This window comes from Diabrotica virgifera, chromosome 8 (assembly GCF_917563875.1).
Source record: "Diabrotica virgifera virgifera chromosome 8, PGI_DIABVI_V3a".
Classification (NCBI taxonomy): Eukaryota; Metazoa; Arthropoda; class Insecta; order Coleoptera; family Chrysomelidae; genus Diabrotica; species Diabrotica virgifera.
In genome coordinates, this window is record NC_065450.1 from 120,332,465 (window position 1) to 120,358,054 (window position 25,590).

General features: G+C 31.5%; 1 protein-coding gene across 1 annotated transcript in view; it reads right to left on the minus strand.

Annotated features, from left to right (window-relative positions):
- Nucleotides 1–25,590, minus strand: part of LOC126890248 (otoferlin-like) — a 224,148-nt gene that overhangs the window by 23,029 nt on the left and 175,529 nt on the right. Inside the window, exons 16-18 of the mRNA XM_050659104.1 lie at nt 22,241–22,502; nt 19,306–19,440; nt 16,305–16,576 (exon numbers count right to left, since the gene is read on the minus strand). Of these exons, the coding sequence (XP_050515061.1) occupies nt 16,305–16,576; nt 19,306–19,440; nt 22,241–22,502 (669 nt within the window). The remainder of the gene's footprint in view (nt 1–16,304; nt 16,577–19,305; nt 19,441–22,240; nt 22,503–25,590) is intronic.

Genomic DNA, 25,590 nt, shown 5'->3' on the forward strand with positions numbered 1-25,590 from the left:
ACTTCCACCTAATTATGTTATTGCAAGCTTGGATGTTGTTTCCCTTTTTAGTAATGTTTACTTAGATGCAGCTCTAAGAGCTATTAATAAAAAATGGTCTTCTATTCGTAATTTCTGTAACATTGAGAAAGACGCCTTCTTAAATTTAATTAGCTTTTTATTTAATAACACATATTTTTCTTTTAATAATCAATATTATTCTCAAAAATTTGGTACTCCTATGGGAGCGACAATTTCACCTATTATTGCATGTTATGTGATGGACGATTTGTTGGACGTAGTAATACCAGTACTACCTTTTGACCTTTGTTTTATTAAGAAATATGTTGATGACATAATACTTAGCCTACCTTCCAATGCCTTGGATGAAATCTTGTTCATCTTCAACAGTTATGATCCTTACATTCAATTTACCTTAGAAAGAGAAGATGAAAATGGTACTCTACCTTTCTTAGATACTAAATTTATTCGTAATACTACTACAAACACCTTAATGATTGACTGGTACCAAAAACCAATAAGCTCAGGCAGGTATATGAATTACTGGTCTTACCATAAATATCTCAAAAAGTTAATTTAATAAAACAAATGAAATCAAGGGTTTTAAAAATATCAGACAACTCATGTCATAATACAAATCTAAGAATATTATATAATATATTCATTGACAATTCCTATCCAAAAACCCTTATAAAGAAATTACTTTTTAATACATCTGACATCTCATACACAAATAATAATAGTATTAACAACCAAAATTTAAATAATCTTACTAATGTTGCAGAAAACCAGGAACCCATTAACTTTAAATATTTTTCACTCCCTTACATTAAGAACATCACACCAAAGCTAAGCAGAATCTTTAATCAAATTAGTGGCATAAAAATAGCTAATAGTATCACATTATCTATTAACTCAATTTTTACTAGACTGAAAGATAAAACTCCTGCATTGTCTTGTTCAAATGTAGTTTATAATATACCATGTCGTAGTTGTAATATGAGCTATATAGGTATCACCTCGAGAACTTTATCATCTCGAATAATTTCACATAAAAGTGATTCTAGACTACATCCTGAACGTTGTGCTTTAGCAGAACATGTTTCCAAAGAGTGTCATGTAATGGATTATCAACATACTAAAGTACTAGCTTCTGAGAACTCATATAAAAAAAGACTTTTTTTGGAAATGGCTTTTATCTTTCAAGAAGAAAATTCGATAAACAAAAAATCAGATGTAAGACATCTCAGTGAAATTTATTCTTATTTGCTCACTTTAGACAAAAATAACCAATTTAAATTTAATAATTCAGATTCTTCTTTAATTTGATACATAATTTGTAGATTTTTTCAGTATACTACATAATAATAAAAGACAAGGACTATGAAACAATTTTGCATTTATTAAAACTTTTATATTATCATTTCGCTCTTTTCCTATTTCAAAATTTATTAGAAATTTATAACAAAATTGTAATTGGTTCAGTGGTTGTGACGTTTCCGTATGAATTCAAAGAAAAATGAATAAACATCCATAACATTTTGTTAGACATTTTGTAAAATGCCAATTAGACATACATAATTTTTTTAAAAATATTTTAACTTTTATCGCTTTATACTCAGATTTTTTTAAGTTTTTATATAGTTTTTACTTTAATTTATATTATTTACTATTTACCAAGACAAAATTTCATTGTTATGTCAGTATTTAACAACTAGGCTCTACATCCTCAAATAATGTAAGTACCAAAACATATAAATAATTTTTTAGTAAGGTTGTTCTGTGATATGCGGTGTTTATAGTGAGAGTATTAGCTCTGCATTTCTCAGAGCAATATTTTGTTATTTTTGTGTTTCTGGGGATCCTAGACACCTAGTTTAGTGAGAGAAAACTATGGTGTTTTAGATTTTTGATGGCACAAAGATAACAATTTTTATTGATTTTAGTTAGACTAATTGTTAAATACTGTATATTTATATTTGTAGTTTCCCTGAAGATGATAATAAACATTATCGAAAGCTTGGAATTATTATAAAGAGTTTTCTTTGAGATTGCTGCTACCCCAATATTTCAACCTTGTTTCCTAACTGTTCAGCAAAGATTATATACCTGTTAACTACAGAGACAATGGGGTTTTACCAGAACATCGGTATTGAATTTGGTGACATTGCAGTCCAGAAATTGAAGTCTTGGTCAAAAAGTAAAATAAAATTGGCAAATGAATACAACAGAAGATGTTTCCTTTTAAAATGCCGAACAACGGGCACACTTCCACCTCACATTAGACATAGTACGAAACCGATCCTCTCACTGATCCATAGACAAAATACCTACACTGAGGAATCTATAAGATTATGTAATAAAATGGGATCTAAGGTTCTAAATATTGAAATTAAATCTAACCATAAACTTATTAATAAATTAGAATCAGATTTAACAAAATTTAAAATAGACATTATTAACTTAACATCAGAATTAATTTTTTTAAATTTCCAATCAAAACAACAACGAGTATATAACCGTAAATTTCACATAATTAAAAATAATAATTTAAAAAAATTTGATAAGCTATATAAAGATAATGTTGATACTTTGTTAAATATTAAACCAAACTGGATAAAAAATCTAACAGAGGTTGTGATACCAGATGATATTTTTCGTTTTTTGGCTCTTGGCCCCAAATTTAGTATTGAACCTATACTAGGAATACACATTCCTATTAAAAAAATGTTATCTTGTATCGACAACATCACCTCGTCTATATCTGATACACTTGTAAGGAATGTACTGATAGCTAAATCTACAAACGTAATTACTAATCAAATTCACAATTATGGGAGGTACCAAAGTAGCGCATCTGTCTTTTACCATAAACTACTAGTTAAAACTAAATATTTTCTGAAAAATAATCCTAATATTGTTGTTACAAAATCTGATAAAGGTAATATAACAGTAATTTTGTATAAAGAACAATATTTAGAATTATCTTCAAATATACTAAATAATAGAGAAGCCTATTCTATGTTACCAAAGGACCCTACTTCTTCTATTCAACAAAAATGTAATAAATTAATAAAATCACTAGTAGATACAAACCAAATAGATCCTAATACAAAAAAGAAACTTATGTGTTATAGTGGTATTTCACCAAAATTTTATGCTCTTCCTAAAATACATAAACCTACACTATCAGTACGTCCTATAGTAGCTTGTGTTAATGCTCCTACACAGTTTTTGGCTTCTTTTTTAACTGATATATTGACTAAAGCTTATGACACTAATAATGATTACTACATAAAAGATTCTTTTGAAATTGCTAACAAATTCAACAACTTTAAACTTCCACCTAATTATGTTATTGCAAGCTTGGATGTTGTTTCCCTTTTTAGTAATGTTTACTTAGATGCAGCTCTAAGAGCTATTAATAAAAAATGGTCTTCTATTCGTAATTTCTGTAACATTGAGAAAGACGCCTTCTTAAATTTAATTAGCTTTTTATTTAATAACACATATTTTTCTTTTAATAATCAATATTATTCTCAAAAATTTGGTACTCCTATGGGAGCGACAATTTCACCTATTATTGCATGTTATGTGATGGACGATTTGTTGGACGTAGTAATACCAGTACTACTTTTGACCTTTGTTTTATTAAGAAATATGTTGATGACATAATACTTAGCCTACCTTCCAATGCCTTGGATGAAATCTTGTTCATCTTCAACAGTTATGATCCTTACATTCAATTTACCTTAGAAAGAGAAGATGAAAATGATACTCTACCTTTCTTAGATACTAAATTTATTCGTAATACTACTACAAACACCTTAATGATTGACTGGTACCAAAAACCAATAAGCTCAGGCAGGTATATGAATTACTGGTCTTACCATAAATTTTCTCAAAAAGTTAATTTAATAAAACAAATGAAATCAAGGGTTTTAAAAATATCAGACAACTCATTTCATAATACAAATCTAAGAATATTATATAATATATTCATTGACAATTCCTATCCAAAAACCCTTATAAAGAAATTACTTTTTAATACATCTGACATCTCATACACAAATAATAATAGTATTAACAACCAAAATTTAAATAATCTTACTAATGTTGCAGAAAACCAGGAACCCATTAACTTTAAATATTTTTCACTCCCTTACATTAAGAACATCACACCAAAGCTAAGCAGAATCTTTAATCAAATTAGTGGCATAAAAATAGCTAATAGTATCACATTATCTATTAACTCAATTTTTACTAGACTGAAAGATAAAACTCCTGCATTGTCTTGTTCAAATGTAGTTTATAATATACCATGTCGTAGTTGTAATATGAGCTATATAGGTATCACCTCGAGAACTTTATCATCTCGAATAATTTCACATAAAAGTGATTCTAGACTACATCCTGAACGTTGTGCTTTAGCAGAACATGTTTCCAAAGAGTGTCATGTAATGGATTATCAACATACTAAAGTACTAGCTTCTGAGAACTCATATAAAAAAAGACTTTTTTTGGAAATGGCTTTTATCTTTCAAGAAGAAAATTCGATAAACAAAAAATCAGATGTAAGACATCTCAGTGAAATTTATTCTTATTTGCTCACTTTAGACAAAAATAACCAATTTAAATTTAATAATTCAGATTCTTCTTTAATTTGATACATAATTTGTAGATTTTTTCAGTATACTACATAATAATAAAAGACAAGGACTATGAAACAATTTTGCATTTATTAAAACTTTTATATTATCATTTCGCTCTTTTCCTATTTCAAAATTTATTAGAAATTTATAACAAAATTGTAATTGGTTCAGTGGTTGTGACGTTTCCGTATGAATTCAAAGAAAAATGAATAAACATCCATAACATTTTGTTAGACATTTTGTAAAATGCCAATTAGACATACATAATTTTTTTAAAAATATTTTAACTTTTATCGCTTTATACTCAGATTTTTTTAAGTTTTTATATAGTTTTTACTTTAATTTATATTATTTACTATTTACCAAGACAAAATTTCATTGTTATGTCAGTATTTAACAACTAGGCTCTACATCCTCAAATAATGTAAGTACCAAAACATATAAATAATTTTTTAGTAAGGTTGTTCTGTGATATGCGGTGTTTATAGTGAGAGTATTAGCTCTGCATTTCTCAGAGCAATATTTTGTTATTTTTGTGTTTCTGGGGATCCTAGACACCTAGTTTAGTGAGAGAAAACTATGGTGTTTTAGATTTTTGATGGCACAAAGATAACAATTTTTATTGATTTTAGTTAGACTAATTGTTAAATACTGTATATTTATATTTGTAGTTTCCCTGAAGATGATAATAAACATTATCGAAAGCTTGGAATTATTATAAAGAGTTTTCTTTGAGATTGCTGCTACCCCAATATTTCAACCTTGTTTCCTAACTGTTCAGCAAAGATTATATACCTGTTAACTACAGAGACAATGGGGTTTTACCAGAACATCGGTATTGAATTTGGTGACATTGCAGTCCAGAAATTGAAGTCTTGGTCAAAAAGTAAAATAAAATTGGCAAATGAATACAACAGAAGATGTTTCCTTTTAAAATGCCGAACAACGGGCACACTTCCACCTCACATTAGACATAGTACGAAACCGATCCTCTCACTGATCCATAGACAAAATACCTACACTGAGGAATCTATAAGATTATGTAATAAAATGGGATCTAAGGTTCTAAATATTGAAATTAAATCTAACCATAAACTTATTAATAAATTAGAATCAGATTTAACAAAATTTAAAATAGACATTATTAACTTAACATCAGAATTAATTTTTTTAAATTTCCAATCAAAACAACAACGAGTATATAACCGTAAATTTCACATAATTAAAAATAATAATTTAAAAAAATTTGATAAGCTATATAAAGATAATGTTGATACTTTGTTAAATATTAAACCAAACTGGATAAAAAATCTAACAGAGGTTGTGATACCAGATGATATTTTTCGTTTTTTGGCTCTTGGCCCCAAATTTAGTATTGAACCTATACTAGGAATACACATTCCTATTAAAAAAATGTTATCTTGTATCGACAACATCACCTCGTCTATATCTGATACACTTGTAAGGAATGTACTGATAGCTAAATCTACAAACGTAATTACTAATCAAATTCACAATTATGGGAGGTACCAAAGTAGCGCATCTGTCTTTTACCATAAACTACTAGTTAAAACTAAATATTTTCTGAAAAATAATCCTAATATTGTTGTTACAAAATCTGATAAAGGTATATATATATATATATATATATATATATATATATATATATATATATATATATATATATATATATACACACCGGCAAAATTAGCCGAACACGTTAAAAATGGGACATGTTTAATGTCTCGTATTTCATAAACCAGTGGTCCGATTTGAGTGATTCTTTTAGTGTGTTATAGCCTTATTATTTAAGAATATCGGTGTAATAATATTGTTGCTAAACATGTAAATGTCATTTTATACCGGGTGTAACAAGCATACTGTGTTTTTTTCTTAAAGTTCGGAACACCCTGTGGAATATTCCAGCATATAAAATATTAAAATTAAAACTCGATTGTAGAATTATGCTTTCTTAACATTTTCTTTTTTGACTCATCTGCTTATGTTAGAAAATAAAAAAGTTATTTGCTTTAACAACTAGCCATGTTTTTTATCAATAAATCCTCATAGCATGGGAGAAAAGTATGCTCAATTTGCAATTACTCGAGCGTTCTTGGGACCTGGAGTGGATTGTGAAGAGTGGGTGCTACAACCAAAAAAAGTTAAGTTAAGTTTTCCATAAAGTGTGGGACTCTCCATTTTTCAATTTAATTTTCCATTTCCACCAATCGTTTTTTCCGATTATAGCGCCATTTATCCATAATAGGAAAAAATGTTGCGAATAAAAGTTGCTTATTTTTACGTCAAGGATCCAAACCTGCAATAAAAATTGGGGGCTCCTATTTAATATTTTAATGTAACCCCCACCTTACCTCCGTGGGGGGTCGTGTTTGGTGCCATTCGGTAGATTTTTGAAAAATATTGAATAGGTGTATTTTGCAGTTTTCGATCTGATGTTCATTTCGCAAAATACCGCAGGGTTCGTATTTATAATTTTTAATTTACCCCCCACTCCTCTCCGTGGGGTGTCACGAGGTGGGGTGGGGGATTTAATTTAAAATCTTAAACAGGAGCCCCAATTTTTAGTGCAGATTTGGATTCTTTACGTAAAAATAAGCAACTATTATTCGACATATTTTTTCGAATTATGGATAGATAGCGCTATAATCGGAGGAAAATGATTGTTTCAAATGGAAAATTAAATTAAAAAATGAAAAGTCCCCCACTTTATGGAAAACTTAACTTAACCTTTTTCTGACTTTAGCACATACTCTTCACAATCCAATAGGTCCCCATAACGCTCGAGTAACTCCAAATTTAGTATACTTTCCTCCCCTACTATGAGGATTTATGGATGAAAAACATGGATAGTTGTTAACGCACATAACTTTTTTATTATCTCACATAAGTAAATGAATCGAAAAAGAAAATATTAAGCAAGCCTGAGTCTACAATCGGGTATTAATTCTAATATTTTACATATGCTAGAATATTCCACAGGGTGTTCCAAACTTTAAGAAAAAAACACAGTATGATTGGTCCACCCGGTATAAAATGTTATTACAACGATATTCTTAAATAATAAGGCTATAACATACTAAAAGAATCACCCAAATCGGACCACTGGTTTATGAAATACGAGACATCAAACATGTCCCATTTTTAACGTGTTCGGCTAATTTTGCCGGTGTGTGTATATATGCCAAAAAATCAGAATTTAAAAATAAAAATCGACCTGTTTCGGGATTTTGGCTTAGAGTCGCCAGATTACTAAATATCGAATTATTTCTTTCATTTGCACCACACTGTATAATGTTATTTATTTTCTATTTTTTTTATAACTTTGAAAGCAGTCTCTGGAGTGGAGATCGAAACGTCAGTAAATTAAACATGTAAATATATTGTGGCTTATTTCCAACAGTCTTCATAAAAATGCAGAATACCACAAACCAAAAGGTATAGAAAAATGAATATAGTTAAGTAGAAGTTATAGTTAAGAAACGACCTACGAACAGAATACATAATCATACGAAACCTAACAGGAAAAGCACAAAGAAATATATGGGATAAAGGATAAACAAAGGAACAGAATAAAAAATGAGGAAGAAATAATACAAAAATGGAAGGAATACTTTGAAAAATGTGAAATATTCTCATAGCATAGTAATATACAGTACCTATGCGGCAAAATAAACAGTACTGAAATGAATATTGAAATGTTTATGATTATTTATATATCTAGTATACATTATATAGCCTTGAAAACATTATTCACGACGCACGCTCCCGATAACACATATGTTAAAGATGCCCTCTGGCCAGTGGTGTATCTACGGGGAGGGAAAATGAGAACATTTTCTCCCCTTACAAGGTCAAAAATTAAAGAAAAAAAATTGTTGAAACATAAGACTATGTTAGCTGACATGAAACAGAAACCACAGAAAGACAAATTCAACCCAATAAACACGCTGATTAGGAAAATTAAGATAATTTAATGCTATTATTTATGTATTTTATATCATCTGAGTTTATACTTTTTATGTTTTTTGGTTGGTTTTTCATTGAAAGTTCCCCCTAAGGCAAATTTCCCCTCCCAAGGCAAATTTCTAGACCCGCCACTGCCTCTGGCACGAAAAAATCTTTAATTCTAGTCCGCAATTCCAAAATGGCAGACGGTGGATCTGTCTGACTCCTGGTGGCGTTAGTACTGGTGAATGGCAACTCCCAAAATGAGAGTGCAGTATTCGAAGAGACTTCCTGGTAGTGTGAGAGGTTGTTCCGTCCTGCAGAAACCGTTGTTGATTTTAAGTTTGGACAGTTTTCGTGACCTTTTCCGTATGTCCGAAAATAGTACTCCACCATAAAAGTTTTTTCTGCAAAATTGAGAACTTGTCTGAAGCACCTAACATTATTACGCCATTAATTATTTATATGGGAAATAAGCCACAATTAAAATGAAAAAAATAATTTTATTAACGTTTCGACGCCCAAATCGGGTGCCGTTGTCAAAATACAAAATATTACTAAAATAAACTAAAGTGTTGTTGCTAAGCAAAAAAAATTCTTCTAATAATTTATTTAATCTCACTCATTTATATTGGCAATTCAGACATATATTATACATTTTAAAGTAGAAGACTTTAAAATGATATTGCCAATATTTATGAGTTGCGTTCCTGGGACGACTTACTGAAAGATAGTTCATTCGATTACATGAAATTAACCCCAACTCAAGAATATCCGTCATAAAAAATTATAGCATGTGATATGTCTTTAAAAAGACAACCAAATGCAACGACAGTAAAATTCTCGCTATATTCTTGAGTTGGGGTTAATTTCATGTAATCGAATGAACTATCTTTCAGTAAGTCGTCCCAGGAACGCAACTCATAAATATTGGCAATATCATTTTAAAGTCTTCTACTTTAAAATGTATAATATATGTCTGAATTGCCAATATAAATGAGTGAGATTAAATAAATTATTAGAAGAATTTTTTTTGCTTAGCAACAACACTTTAGTTTATTTTAGTAATATTTTGTATTTTGACAACGGCACCCGATTTGGGCGTCGAAACGTTAATAAAATTATTTTTTTCATTTTAATTGTGGCTTATTTCCCATATAAATAATTAATCATAAAAATGCCACAAGGAAATAGCTTCAGAACAACATTATTACGCCATTCACATACGTTATAACGACGTTCGGAAACCACTCAGTACGTTTCGGCGCCTGACTTATACACATTTGAGGCATATGAATTTCAGTACTGTTTATTTGGCCGCATACCGTATCTTATATAATAGCATATCTTATATGCTAAACATCAAATAATACAAGTCATAGAAGACTAAGTAGAATCACCAGAGCTAGAAGTGAATATTGGAGAAATTACAAGGGAAGAAATTGGAAACACATTAAATCTTCTAAAAAATGGCAAAATCGCAGCAATCGACAATATACATATTCCTACCTAATGACGTAATACAAGCAGATGAGCAATCAATAAAAATGTTACCCACATAAACTTTTGAACAAAATATGGGCTGACGAAAAATTATCAAAGAAGTGGAAGGTGGAATTGATAATAAAAATACTCAAAAGAGAAGATCTGAGTAGATGCAATAATTGGCGTGCAATAACACTACTAAGTGCCACATCCAAATTGTTGAACAAAATCTTGTTGGAAAGATTGAAGTCGGAACTAGGTAAAAACTGAGAAGCAACCACACATGTTTCCATACCAAACTCTCCACCATTGATCACATTAGCACCCTTAGAATTATTTTGGAACAAACAAATAAATTCAATAAAGATTCTATAGATGTGTCTTATCGACTTTAAAAAGGCCTTTCGACTGTGTACAGATGTGGATAATCCTAAGACTATATGGGATACCACTAAAAATCATAGACGTATTAAACTCTTCTACAAAGAATACAAAGCCAAACTGGAACACTGATGTGAAGTAATAGAAGAAATAGCCAAAGAAAGTGGAGTCAAATAGGTACTATCCCCTACCATATTCCTTATTATCCCCGATAGATTTGGTCATGAGAAAAGAAACTGTCAATGGAACAGGAATTAGATGGAATCTACAGGGCTTTTCATTCACAGTCATTTGTTTCGAGCTTCTGTCATATGTCACATAATATTAATATATCTACGTCATACGTTATTGGTATATATCAATGATACAAACCAAAGACGTATGACGTAGATATATTAATATTATGTGACACATGACAGAAGCTCGCAACAAATGACAATCGATGAAAAGCCCTATTCAAACAGTTGGGACAAAATGGACAAGTTGGCATAGTATTCCGATACGATCGGACTTCAAATAAACAGAGAAAACCAAACTCTTAAAAAATAATAACTACCCAAACAATAAAATAATGATAAACGGTAAGGAAGTAGAAGAGGTAGACAAGTTCACATATGTATTAGGGATCAATTATGGAAAAAAGAAGGGGATGGTAGAGGTGTAAAAAGGATATACTACGTACAAACATACCAACCAGAAGGGAAAATAAAGAGAGGAAGACCTGACAACAGCTGGAAAAGAACTACAACAAGAAAACAGGAAAAAATTGGATTAAGACGGGGTGAAGTCAAGAACAGAGCAAGAAATAGAAGAGAATGAAAGGAACTAGTACACGGTTTATTCAGAAAATAAACAAGAAAGAAGATGCGCTGATTCGGCCAGTCAGCAATCGTACACTTTTGGCCAAGAAACGAATAAGCACCCAATATTCCACAAGGACCATAATCAACTAATCGCTAATGTCACGCTTAAGCTTAAACGTATTAGAAAACCCCAAAGAACTCCAAATATAGATGTTAGAAAACTGAAAGAAGTTGATATAAAAAACAAACTTCAACAGAAAATATACGAAAACTTTGATAAATTAGATACTAACACCTACGAGATAAACCAACAATGGGAAGCACTAAAAACTGCCTCCTTGTTTCATGCAAAGAGATATTAAAAGAACCGATAAGAAAGAGAGACAACTGGATAACCGACGAGATACTCGACATGATTGACCAACGAAGACAAGCCAAGAACAAAAAAAGTCACAATCACAAAATAATTAACAATGAAATCAGAAAAAAGATAAGAGAGACAAAACAAACTTACTATGAGGAAAAATGTAAAGAGATAGAAGATCTTCAGAACAAATACGAGCTATTCAGCCTGCATAAAAAGGTTAAAAAAATGGCAGAGGGCTGCAAAAAAGAAACCACAACACAACTCTTTTTTGGACAAAAGTGGAAATACTATTATAACGACTGACGAAAAACTAAAACGATGGAAAGAATATATTGAAGAGCTTTTCGACGACGAAAGAGGAAACCTACAAGACCTATCTTTCGAAAACAGAGAAACAAGTGTAGAAATTACAAAGGAAGAAATATTGTATGCACTAAAGAACACCAGCAACGGAAAAAGCCCGGGGCCAGATCAACTGCCTATTGATATCATTAAAATAATAGCCTAATAAAATAAAAAAAAGTCAAAATGTAAATTCGTACAGGTTAAAACAAATTTTATATCAAAGTTTAGGTGGGTACAAAAGATATTTTCAAGAAAGTATCCAAATCATACAAGGGGATCATTGTTTAAAAAATTAAAAAGGGGTCATTTTTGCAAAAAATATACTTTTTCAACTGCTGAGGTAAATCTTTCACATGAGACTTACTAAATTAAATTTGACCCCCTATTTATTTAAATAATTGTATATAAAACTTTAAAAACAAATTTGCAAAAAATTATTTTTAGCGTTTTAAATAAGCACTATAAAATATCTTATTTTACAGACTAAGTTGCAGTATGTTATCAGTATTAAGCAAAAAAAAATTGGTCCAAAAATATTTAATATTTTTTGAGATATTGAATTTGTTTATTAAATGTTACTATATTTTAAATTGCAAAAACGCGGTTGTTGCCAAAGAAATATTCACCTGCTTAAGATGTCATTATTTTTATTTTTATATATATATATTTTCGATAAATGTATTGATTAATTCAAATTTCAATTAAACTCCCCCCTAAAATTGCATTTGAAAATTATTCAAATTTGTTTAAAATTTGTTTTTTTAATAACGTCGCGGGGATTAAGTATTTAGAAATGTCGTTTCGATAATTGGGTTCCTGGAAATTTTTTACTAATTAACAAAATTTTTTTATCGTTTTTTCTTCTTCTTTTTTTTGGAGTTACATTACTACGGGACCTTTTAGGGTTAAATTTTATTAAGAATATCGAATCTCTGAGTTGTAGATTCTAGACCTAAAAATATTAAGATTTAACTAAAATCTCTTAAATAAAATGTGGCTACTTACTGAGTTAAAGGGTGTTTTAATTAAAAATTTAAAAATTATTGTTACCAAGTACTTTAAAACTATTTGACGTACCCTTATCATACTTGGCAGAAAGTGTGGCTATTATACACCCTACTAAATTGTGATTAATAAACGTTTCTAGCTAGTGCCAGAGGCGTACGACAGGGGATAGTGAATGATTGACCCTTCCCAAATTCTACGCCACTGAGTGAATTACTATTTTAGCGAAATTTTTCGATTCTCCAATACTTTGTATGTCAATAATTTTATTGGTATTGATAAAGCCATCAGTTTGAGAGATATTGGAAGTTTAAAATGAATGAATGAATGAATCAAAATAACTATGTCGTTTCATTTTTAACGTCCAATATCTCGAAAAGTAGTGACTTAATCGTAACCAGTAAAGAGTATATTATTTACATAGAAAGTATTGGAGAATCTAAAAATTTCACTAAAATAGTAATTCCCTCAGTGGCGTAGAATTTGGGAAGGGTCAACCATTAACTATCCCCTGTCGTACGCCTCTGGTAGTAGCTAGAAACTTTTATTTATCACAGTTTAGTAGACTGTATAGTACATACACTTTCTGCCAAGTATGATAAGGATATGTCAAATAGTTTGAAAGTAATTGGTAAACATAATTTTTAAATTTTGAAATAAAACACCCTGTAACTCAGTAAGTAGCCACATTTTATTTAAGTGATTTTAGACCAATCTTAATATTTTTATGTCTAGAATCTAAAACTTAGAGTTTCGACAGTCTTAATGAAGCTTAACCCTAAAAGGGCCCGTAATAATATAACTCCAAGAAAAAAAAAGAAGAGGAAAAAAAGGCAAAAAAATTTGTTAATTAGTGAAAAATTCCCAGGAACCCAATTATCGAAACGGCATTTCAAAATATTTAATCGCCGCGACGTTATTAAAAAAATAAATTATAAATAAATTTGAATAATTTTCAAATGTAAGTTTAGGGGGAAGTTTAATTGAAATTTGAATTTATCAATACATTTATCAAAAATATACATAAAAATAAAAATAATAAGATTTAATGCAGGTGAATATTTCTTTGGCAACAACCGCGTTTTTGCAATAGAAAATAGAGTAACATTTAATAAACAAATTCAATATCTCAAAAAATATTAAATATTTTTGGACCAATTTTTTTTTGCTTAATACTGATAACATAGCGCAATTCAGTCTGTGAAATAAGATATTTTATAGTGCTTATTTAAAACGCTAAAAATAATTTTTTGCAAATTTGTTTTTAAAGTTTTATATACAATTATTTAAATAAATAGGGGGTCAAATTTAATTTAGTAAGACTTATGTGAAAGACTTACCCTTCAACTTTGCAGAAAAAAATCCCATAGACCTTCATCGGTAATTTAATGATCTCAGCAGTAAAAAAAGTAATTTTTTTGCAAAAATGACCCCTTTTTAATTATTTAAACAATGATCCCCTTGTATGATTTGGATACTTTCTTGAAAATATCTTTTGTACCCACCTAAACTTTGATAAAAAAATTGTTTCAACCTGTACGAATTTACATTTTGATTTACATGTAGTGTAATTTTATTTTACTAGACTATAATAGAAAATGAGTACATATATGCCGTCTTAAAGCTCTTTAATGAAATTTATCAGTCGGGTGACATACCCAATGAATGGTTGACCTCAACATTTATTTGTATCCCAAAAAAGAAAAATGCTAGAGAATGCACCGACCACCGCACCATAAGCCTGATGTCTCGCAGACTTAAAATGTTTTTAAATATCATTCATAAACGCATTTACCAAACACTTGATATGGATATTGAAGAAACCTAATTTGGATTCCGTAGAAGCATAGGTACCCGAGAAGCTCTCTTTGCATTCAACGTACTAATCCAGAGATGTTTGGATGTAAACCAGGATATGTACGTCTGTTTCATAGTTTACAACAAGGCTTTCGATAAAGTTCACCACAAACAGCTAATGGACGTCCTCAAAGCAAAACAATTACAATACAATGACCTTCGAATTATAACAAATCTATATTATAAACAGCAAGCACATATACGCATTAATGAACACACATCAGAAGAGTTCGAAATTAAAAGAGGAGTGCGACAGAGGTGTGTATTGTCACCACTACTATTCAATGCATACTCTGAAGAAATTATGAAAAGAGCTCTTGAGGGAGAAACAGCGGAAATAAAGGTAAATGGAACGCCAATTAACAACATTAGATATGCGGACGATACTATCATAATAGCAGACAACCTTAAAGACCTCCAAAAGCTAATGAATAAGATAATTGAGTCTGGAGAACAATATGGATTATCAATAAACATCAAGAAAACTAAATTTATGAGGATATCAAAAACCCAAAATAATGATGCCTGACAATTGAAGCCTGAAAATTGAATGTAAAACTTTAGAACAAGTTAAAAACTACAACTATCTTTGCACAATAAATAATCACACAAACGATTACACCAAAGAAATCAAAGTTCGAATAGAGAAAGCAAGAACAAACTTCAATAAAATGAGAAAGTTACTTTGTGCAAGAGAACTGATATTAGACTTGAGAGTTAGGTTGGCAAGGTGTTATATTTTCTCGACCCTGCTTTACGGAATAGAAGCATGGACACTTAACGCGTCGACTACTAAAAAGTTGGAAGCATTTGAACTGTGGGTGTATAGAAAGATCCTGAAGATATCATGGACCGAGCATATAACAAACAACGAAGTCATGAGAAGAGTTAACAAAATACTGGAAATATTGGAAACCATCAAGACACCAAAGCTGCAATACCTGGGGCATGTTATTCATAATGAGAGATACAACATACTTCAATTGATTATACAGGGAAAATTCAGCGCAAGAGAAGTGTCGGAAGGAGAAGAATCTCATGGTTGCGTAACTTGAGGGAATGGTACGGATGCACATCAACCGAACTATTCAGAGCAGTAGCATCCAACATTAGAATAGCCATGACGATTGCCAACCTCTGTCGCGGAGATGGCACGTGAAGAAGAATATTCCACAAGGAGAGATGGAACGAAGGAGAGAGATAATGGAGCTATCAATTCAAGCCTAAGAAATAAAACAAAAAAAAATATTAGAGTACAAAAATAGTTAGGATAAGCAAATGCAAAGAGTGGACGAATGAAGACTCCCGCGAAAAGCTTGTGAACATACACGTTCACAAGCTTTCGTAGAAGCTTTCGTTGATAGAAGTGTAGGACGTCCAAGAACACGTTGAGTAATTGACCAGGAAAAAATATATGAAGAGAAGAAATAAACAGATACTTACTTTCCAAAAACAGGATTTAACTGCTTTGAAATATAGTTTTCCTTATCACTTATTCTCTTAGATCCTAGTTGTAGCACAACATACGGATCTGCTTTGCCATTTAAATCCATCGGATGTAGATCATTAGCTTTCACTATGTACACTCGTACTAACACGCGTATCGGATCATTAGAAGGCAATCCTTGGAACAGCCCAAATTGTGGATCAAAACCCATTATCGTTTTGTCTTCTATATCTTTAGGCAAAGGCCATTTATAGACTCTTATAGCACCCTAAAATAACGAATGAGTTGCTATGAATATATGAATAAATTTAAATACTTCATTATTTTTGTTATATTTTTAACAGTTTTGAAAAGGTCAGAAAACCAATCATAATTTACAAAACATACAGTAATCTAAAGTATTCCTTCATTACGAGTATTAATTTCGATAATGTGAGAAACATAAAAAATAAATAGTTAATATTGATAAATACAGTTAACTAATGGATATTTCAAGACATCCTAAGGGCTTTTGAATAGAAAATTCTATCCAATTGGGGTAATGTTTACAATCAGTAGCTATATATAGAGTGATCAAATTTTTAGACAAAATTTGTTACATCTGTTATAGAAGATACAGAAAAAATTTATTCACAAAAATAGGAGGTAGCTGTAGCTTTACATTTTAAAACAACTTACAAATATACAGGGTCTTCCGTAACACTGTACCGCATTATCATCATCATCATCATATTCTTTGCCCTTATCCTTTTGCGGGGTCGGCTTCCCTACTTACATTTTTCCATACGTTTATATCTTGGGTCGTATCAATATCAATCCCCTTTACAGACATGCTCTGTCTAAGTGATTCCCCCAGGTCTTATTTGGTCCACCTCTTCTACTCCATTCTTAATTTTATCCTTAATTTGTAACGCCACTAATTCATCTAAACATTATCATTTCCTCCTTATTTTGTAACCCCATTAATCCATCTAAACATTATCATTTCCGCCACATATGCATTCGTTGCTCCTCTTTTTTTTTAAATGTCCAGTATTCAGTTCCGTTCATCATAGCCGATCTTATATCTGTTTTAAAAACATTTTCTGTCACACAACACACCACTCGCTTCCTTTCACTTCATCTATCCAACCTTAATTCTACTGCATGCATCTCCATCTATTTCCCCATTACTCTGTAATACTTATCCTATGGACTTAAAACCACTACTGTTCACAATCATTTCACCATGCAGATATAATTTTATTTCTAGTAACTAGGAATACCATCTGGTTCAACTGCTTTTCCTTCCTTTCTATTTTGAAGTGCTCTTTTTGGCATCATTTTCTCATAGGCGTAACCAGGATAATCCTAAGGGGGGGTTACAACTACTGGAAGGTCTCCGAGCGGTATGGTGTTAAGCATATAGAGCTCAAAGTACATCCCAATGGGGGGGGGGTGGGGTTATAACCCCCAAAACCCCCCTGGTTACGCCTATGCATTTTCTTGAATTAGTATTTTATTATGTTCATCTCTGAATTAATTTGAATAAAATATTTTGCTTCCTTTTCTCAAACTTGACTATTTTGTATATCTCTGTTTAGCCTTCCCTGGTATTAAGTTGGCTGTATGGATTTGTATAATATGCTTCTGTTTTAGCTTTTGCTACTGTTACTTTCGCTTCTTTTTTTGGCGACCGTATAATTTTGGTCCGTGTCCGACTTATTTTCTTGACACGGTTTATATATATTTCTCTTCACTTTTATTTTTTCTTGTACTTTCAATCGGTAGTAGCGACGGGCGGTGTGTACAAAGGGCAGGGACGTAATCAACGCGAGCTTATAACTCGCGCTTACTGGGAATTCCTCGTTCATGGGGAACAATTGCACGCCCCAATCCTTAGCACGAAGGAAGTTCAGCGGGTTACCCGAACAGCTCTGCCAGGGAGGGCATGCTGATTCCTTCTTCAGTGTAGCGCGCGTGCGGCCCAGAACATCTAAGGGCATTACAGACCTGTTATTGCTTATTCTCGTGCAATTAGAAGCCGTCTGTCCCTCTAAGAAGAATTGTGTGTATGCCGACAGTAAAATCCGCGTGCAGCAAGAGCAGGAAACTCCACCGACGGGCCTTTGGGATGTCGAAATACGCCTAGTTAGCAGGCTAGAGTCTCGTTCGTTATCGGAATTAACCAGACAAATCGCTCCACCAACTAAGAACGGCCATGCACCACCACCCACCGAATCAAGAAAGAGCTATCAATCTGTCAATCCTTCTATTTATCTTCTCTTCTCTTTTATTTTTTCTTGTACTTTGTTTGACCACCATCGAATCTCTTTATTTTCAACCTTATGTTCTGACGTTTTTCCAAGTATTTCAATAGCAGTATCTCTAATGATATTGGCCATCTTCTTCCAAATTGTATAGTTCTTCCTTTCATGTTCCAACACATAGTTTCTACTGTATTTACCCTGAATAGACCTTCTGTGTAATCTTTTAACATCCCCCACTTGTTATTTTGAGGACCTCTTCGATACTTTGGTTTAGTTTGATGTCCAGCACCAGCAACTTATGTTGTTGGATTACTGTCTCACTATTACCTTGCAGTCCTTACATTCATGTATATCTTCTTTTATTATTATTTGGGAGTGGTTTGTCCAATTTTATACGTAATAGGTTGACATTCCTTCGTTTAAAGAATAAATTAACAACCGCCATATCTAATGTTGTTGCTAATTCAAACAATATAATAGATCAATACTACAAAATTTAGCAATGGAGACTTTGTTCAAATAATAGCTTGATTAAAAATATAATAAAATGTTTCGAAACTTGGCACTCAAAACGAATATGGCAATTTTATTACCAAATTGCACAAACCTTAATCTTATTTTACCTAAACACATTTAATATCTTGCTTTCGGTTTAAAGGGAATATATCACTATTTGAGTTAATTTTGTATTTTAGTGAATTCGACTTAAAAAAATATCATTTTTTCTACTACTAATTAACTTTTTTACCTTAAAATAACCTACAACTCTGCTGTCATCTTCAGCATCTTCTCCAGTTTTCTTGCCTCGATATAGTTCAAAAGTATGCAACCATTCTTTAAATTCGTTATATTCTGGTCTGCTTTCCAATTCAGTTGGAAAAATCTAAAACAAAATAAGAAATACCTGGAGTAATGAATTCGTTGCACAAATTTACAAAATTTACAGAGAAATGAGAAGTCCCAGATCTAAACAATAAATCTGAAAATTCTCGTTGAATCACTTTCTGGTAATATCCTTAATCTCTGCCTACAATTTATAAGGCAAGGAGACGACGAATAAAGGAAATGAAAGGGACTCTACAATATGCAGTCGCATTCCGTCTATTCGTCTAGGAAACATTCCAACGAAAGTTGATTCCGTGTACTCAAAATATGAGTAAAATGAAAAATTAAAAACAGCTTATAGTCCATGTGGTGAGACCGTTCCCGTCTGGAAAAATTTCTGATTCGGTTTCTTTGTGGATTCCTATTCAAAAATGACCCCTTTAAACAAATCTGCAGGATGCCGGGCGGAATTTTTGGGCAGAAATTGTTTAAATAATTTTTTTAAACAAATACAAAAGATCACTATTTTTTGTTCTGAAACATATATTTTTAGGTTTTTTGGGTCATTCTAAACAAGAAAGGTATCATGTAATTTTTCTTAAAAATTAATAGTTTTCTAGTTATAGGCGATTTAAAATCTGAAAAATGCGAAAATACGCATTTTCCAGGCTTAAAAACTCATATTTAAGTTAGTATTTTTGAGGATGCCAGACAACTAAACTGAAGACTAAACATTCATCTTCAAGATTCTGAAGAGTGGTCGCATCTAACTGTAATTTATACCGTTGTTTTTTAATTGTTAAATATACGTGTTTATCCGATTTTTTTGCCGGTGCGGTGTGCTCTATTTCAAAAATCTCCTATTTACCGCCAAAAAATATTTTTTCTAGATTCTTCGGGATATTCTAAATAAAATAAGTTTTTTGACATTTTTCTCAAAAGTTAATAGTTTTTAAAGTTATAAACGATTTAAAATCCGAAAAATGCCAAAAAACGCGTTTTTGGATTTTAAATAGCTTCTAACTTTAAAACTGTTAACTTTCGAGAAAAATGTCAAAAAACTTATTTTATTTAGAATGTCCTAAAGAATCTCGAAAAAATATTTTTCGGAGGAAAATTGGAGATATTTGAAATAGAGTGCGTCGCACCGGCAAAAAAATCGGATGGACATGCATATATAAAAATTAAAAACAACGGTTTAAATTAAGGTTAGACGCAATCACTCTTCAGAATCTTGAAGCTGAATGTTTAAACTTCAATTTATGTATATGCCAATCTCAAAAATACTAATTTAAATATGAGTTTTTAGGCCTCGAAAATGCGTATTTTCGCATTTTTCAGATTTTAAATCGCCTATAACTCGAAAACTATCAATTCTTAAGAAAAATTAAAAGATGCCTTTCTTATTTCGAATGGCCCAAAAAACCTAAAAATATAATGCTCCAGATCAAAAAAAGTGATCTTTTGTATTTGTTTAAAAAAATTGTTTAAACAATGTTTGCCCAAAAATTCCGCCCGGCACCCTTCAGATTTGTTTAAAGGGGACATTTTTGAATAGGAATCCACAAAGAAACCGAATCAGAAATTTTTCCAGACGGGAGCGGTCTCACCACATGGACTTAACCTTTAACTACACGCGCTGGCGTACTTTGTACGCCAGATATAAGAATTCTACTGGAAATATATTTAAAAATTTAATTTTTGACCTTGCTTATTTTTCTAACCTATCACTGGAATGTGCTTTACAATTTGGTTTTAGTTTCGTTATAATCGGCGTTCTGGAAAGATCGTAGGTAATTTACATTTTATTATTTGTTGTTTCCGGTGGTGGACAATATACCCCAGGATTATATTACTATAAGTCGTAATATAAGTACATATTTTAATTGTTTTTTAGTCATTATGGAAAAAATATATTTTTCTTTGTAAACAATACTTTTTCTCCTGTAAAAAATCACATTTAAAAAATTTTTTATTAGTAATTTTATTTATCATGGAATCCAGTTATTCCATGATTCCAGTTATAAATCCCAATTGGCTTACTGAAAAGGAACTCCAAGTATTCACTGATGCCGAATAAGGTTTATAACAAACAACTAAGTGTATTTTTTCAAAAAAAATTAAACAAATCCGCTGTTTTTAAGTGTATTTTCTTGTGGCGTACAAAGTACGCCATGCGTGCAGTTATGTTATAACTTGATGCGCGGGTAGTTAAAGGTTAACCTTTAACTACCCGCGCATCAAGTTATAGCATAACTACACGCGTGGCGTACTTTATACGCCACAAAAAAATACACTTAAAAACAGCGGATTTGTTTATTTTTTTTTAAATACACTTAGTTGTTTGTTATAAACCTTATTCGGCATCAGTGAATACTTGGAGTTCCTTCTCAGTAAGCCAATTGGGATTTATAACTGGAATCATGAAATATCTGGATTCCATGATAAATAAAATTACTAATAAAAAATTTTTTTAAATGTGATTTTTTACAGCAGAAAAAGTATTGTTTATAAAGACAAATATATTTTGTGCCATAATGACTAAAAAACAATTGAAATATGTACTTATATTACTACTTATATTAATATAATCGTGGCGTATATTGTCCACCACCGGAAACAACAAATAATAAACTGTAAATTACGATCTTCCCAGAAAGCCGATTATAACGAAACTAAAACCAAATTGTAAAGCACATTCCAGTGATAGGTTAGAGAGATACACAAGGTCAAAAATTAAATTTTTAAATATATTTGCAGTAGAATTCTTATATCTGGCGTACAAAGTACGCCAGCGCGTGTAGTTAAAGGTTAAACATACCTAATGCCTTTTATAAATTTTATCTAAAATATTATACCTTACAAAGTGCCGGTTTATATTTACTTCTTTTTCTAGTACTTTTTGGACTTATTCTAGCCGCGATTCTGGATGCTGTAGATACAGTTTTAAATCCCAATCGTTTTTTATGCTCTTGTCCTGGACTTTTGTCTGAACTATTTCCCGAATGTGGACTTTTCTCTTCTTCGTGTACTTGTAGGTTTCCGTTTTGGTTCAGGAATTTCTTTGCTTCTTTAGACTCATCGATCATCCGTTCAACAGAAGCGAAATATTTCGTCCACCTATTAAGTTAATATAAATATTAATGCAAGAGTATAAAGTATATATGTTACCGTTAAAACCCGATTTCAGTTAAAACCCGAATTTACTAGGAAAAACTAGTTTTAACTATGCGCCTTAGACAATTCTAGTTTTAACTAGTCAAAACTAGATTTGACTGCTACATTCAGTTAAAACTAGAAATCCCGAACGGATTTAATTTAGAGTAGTTCATACTAGTTCAAAGTAGCTTTTTTGGAATTACTGGCGAATAACAGTTAAAATTGTTGCAAGATACAAGTAGGTATATATTAGGGACGGCGGTTTTTGACAAAAAACCGGTTTTCGGTTATACCGGTTTTTTTTGCTTACGGTTTAACCTGGCGGTTATAACCGGCCAAAAAAAACCGGTTTTTGGAAAAACCGGTTTTCGGTTTTTTTAATACAATAGGTTACAAAGTTACATTTACAATTACAATTTTCCTCTCCTCCCAAAATCAAAAAATTCCCCAACCATTTCAACTTATAAAAAATTTCCCAGACTCTTTGAAATGGGATTTAAAAAAAAATAATATCAAGATAAATATTTTACTTAAAAATAAATTGGATAATGCAATATATCTTTTATTTTTGCTACCATCAAAAAAAATTATCATGTATTACTTTTAACACGTTTGTATATATTTCTAGAATAGGTACATTTTAACTCATTTAATACTTCCTGTATGGGTGTATCGTTTTGAAAACGTAGGGACATTCTTGGAGATTCGTATTCGTAATCAGTAATACGATATGCATAGGCAGAGCAATATTTTTGGTAATCAGATAAAATCATTCACCGATTTTCAATGTCAAGAGTTAAGAGTTTAGTGTGAAAAATAGATGATGTTTGGCTTGAGTCTAATTCAAACAGACACTTCTTATGTAAATATTATGATTACAAATACCTTTTCAAGGAAATATTAAATAAAACTTAATAACTGATTCTGCTGGCTGATGTGAGATTGCACTTTCAGTTCGCTTCTGTATTTATAAAATAAAATAAAATTTGAATTATGGTTTTGTTTGGAATAGTTACTTGAGAATAATAATTATGATTGGGATCCCAAATAATACCTAACCTAATCCTAATCACCGTAAAAACCTAATAACCGGTTTTTTCTTTAAAAAGAAAAAACCGGTTATAACCGGGCCAAAAAAATAACCGGTAAAACCGGTTATTGCGAAGTAAAAAAACCGGTTTTAGGTTTAAACCGGTAGGTTTTTCCCATCCCTAGTATATATTACGGCTTGTTCGGGGTAGTGTTAATGACGATGGCGGCCGGTCGGTAGCAAAGTAGTGTGTGAAACTGCTAATTGTTTTGCATCGTTTTTATTGGTTATTACACCACTGTGTATTATTCAGCATTAGTGATAATATCGAAGATCAGATTGAGAGCAGAGATATAAGAACGTATTTTGGAAATGATTTTAAAAATGGAAGAGACAGAGAAGAAAGAAAGTCACTACAATGTTGTGATCAAAAGCATATAGGTATAATAAATTAATGGTCCAAGTACAAGATGCGGAACTGTCTGCCAAGAAAACACCATTACAAAATCGAAGACTAAAATGATTTAGAATTGTTGAAGTTGGCGAAATAAAAAAGTTAGTTTCTAAAATTGATCCCATCAAATATTATGTACCTGTCGAAAATATTTTTGGCATAATTGAAGCTGTTGCTATTTTCATGGAAATCGGGATATGTTGAAGACTGAAACCGCCAGGAAATGCCGCCAGGAAATTTTATTCATATGATCAATACTTATATACCAATGTGTGAAACCTGCCAACGGAAGAAGAGTAAAAATATAAAAACGAAGAGAGGTCTTGTGTCCAAACCTATATTGCATTCAGAAATGAATAGTCGCTGTCAGGTAAATTTGATCGATATGCAATCACAAGAGAATCGCATATAAATACTCTAAATGAAATCCGTTTGCGATTTCTAGTTTTAACTGAATTTAGCAGTCAAATCTAGTTTTGACTAGTTAAAACTAGTTTTTCCTAGTAAATTCGGGTTTTAACTGAAATCGGGTTTTAACGGTAACATATACACTCAGAGGGAGGAAAAATTAGCACCCTTAGAATTTCTGACGAAATTCAGAAACGTAAATATTAGTGAACCGAGAATTGTTAGAAGATGGTTAAATGAGGCTAATCTGAATTAGGCCTGGATCCCGTGTACCAAAAAAATGTTTATTAATAGCAAGTTGAAAATTTGCTAATATCTTAATGGTGTCTAGTCGGACAAATTTTGATGTACGGGTACACTGGAACAGGAGAAGTTTTAATTGTGGAACAGGTTACAGATTTCGAACGTCACACTACGAAAACGTCCCATGTATTTTGTCGGACAAAACTTCCAATTGATTTGTTACCCTTTCATTAAACTCTTTTTTATATGTAAAGTTTGCTATTGAATAAACTTAAAACAACCTGCTAGTTTTCATAATCATAAACTTGTCAGGATGACACGTTTCACAATTAAAACTTCCCCTGCTCTAGTATTCCCATACATCAAAATTTGTCCAACTACACACTGTTAAGCTATTAACAAATTTTCAGCTTGCGATTAATAAACTTTTTTTTGGTACGCAGGATTCAGGCCTAAATCCTCCAAGATTCATTCCTAAATGAATGTACCGCGACCTGAATTTTTCAGAGACATCGTGTAACCAGATTGTCTCTCGCTAGGGAGTATCGCGATTGAAATGCAGACGACTGCAGAAATGTGATGTTTACCGGTGAGTCCAGATTTTGTTTACGTTTCCCGGATGGTCGCAGAAAAGTCTGGAGAAGAGCTGGTGAACAATATGCCGAGTGCATTTTTAGCCCTAGAGTAAGTTTTTAAGGGGTTTAGTTATGATGTGGGTTGGTATATCTTCGGAGGCATGTAGGTAATTGTACGTTGTCCCTAGGGGATCTTTGACATCTGCGCGCTGATGGTACATATGTAAATGAGTTACTGCAACATTATATTGTTTGAAACAAACTTCATACTGATGCATGACAATGCATGTATTGTCAGAGAATATTTAAATCATATGGTATGACCAGTGCACAGTCCCG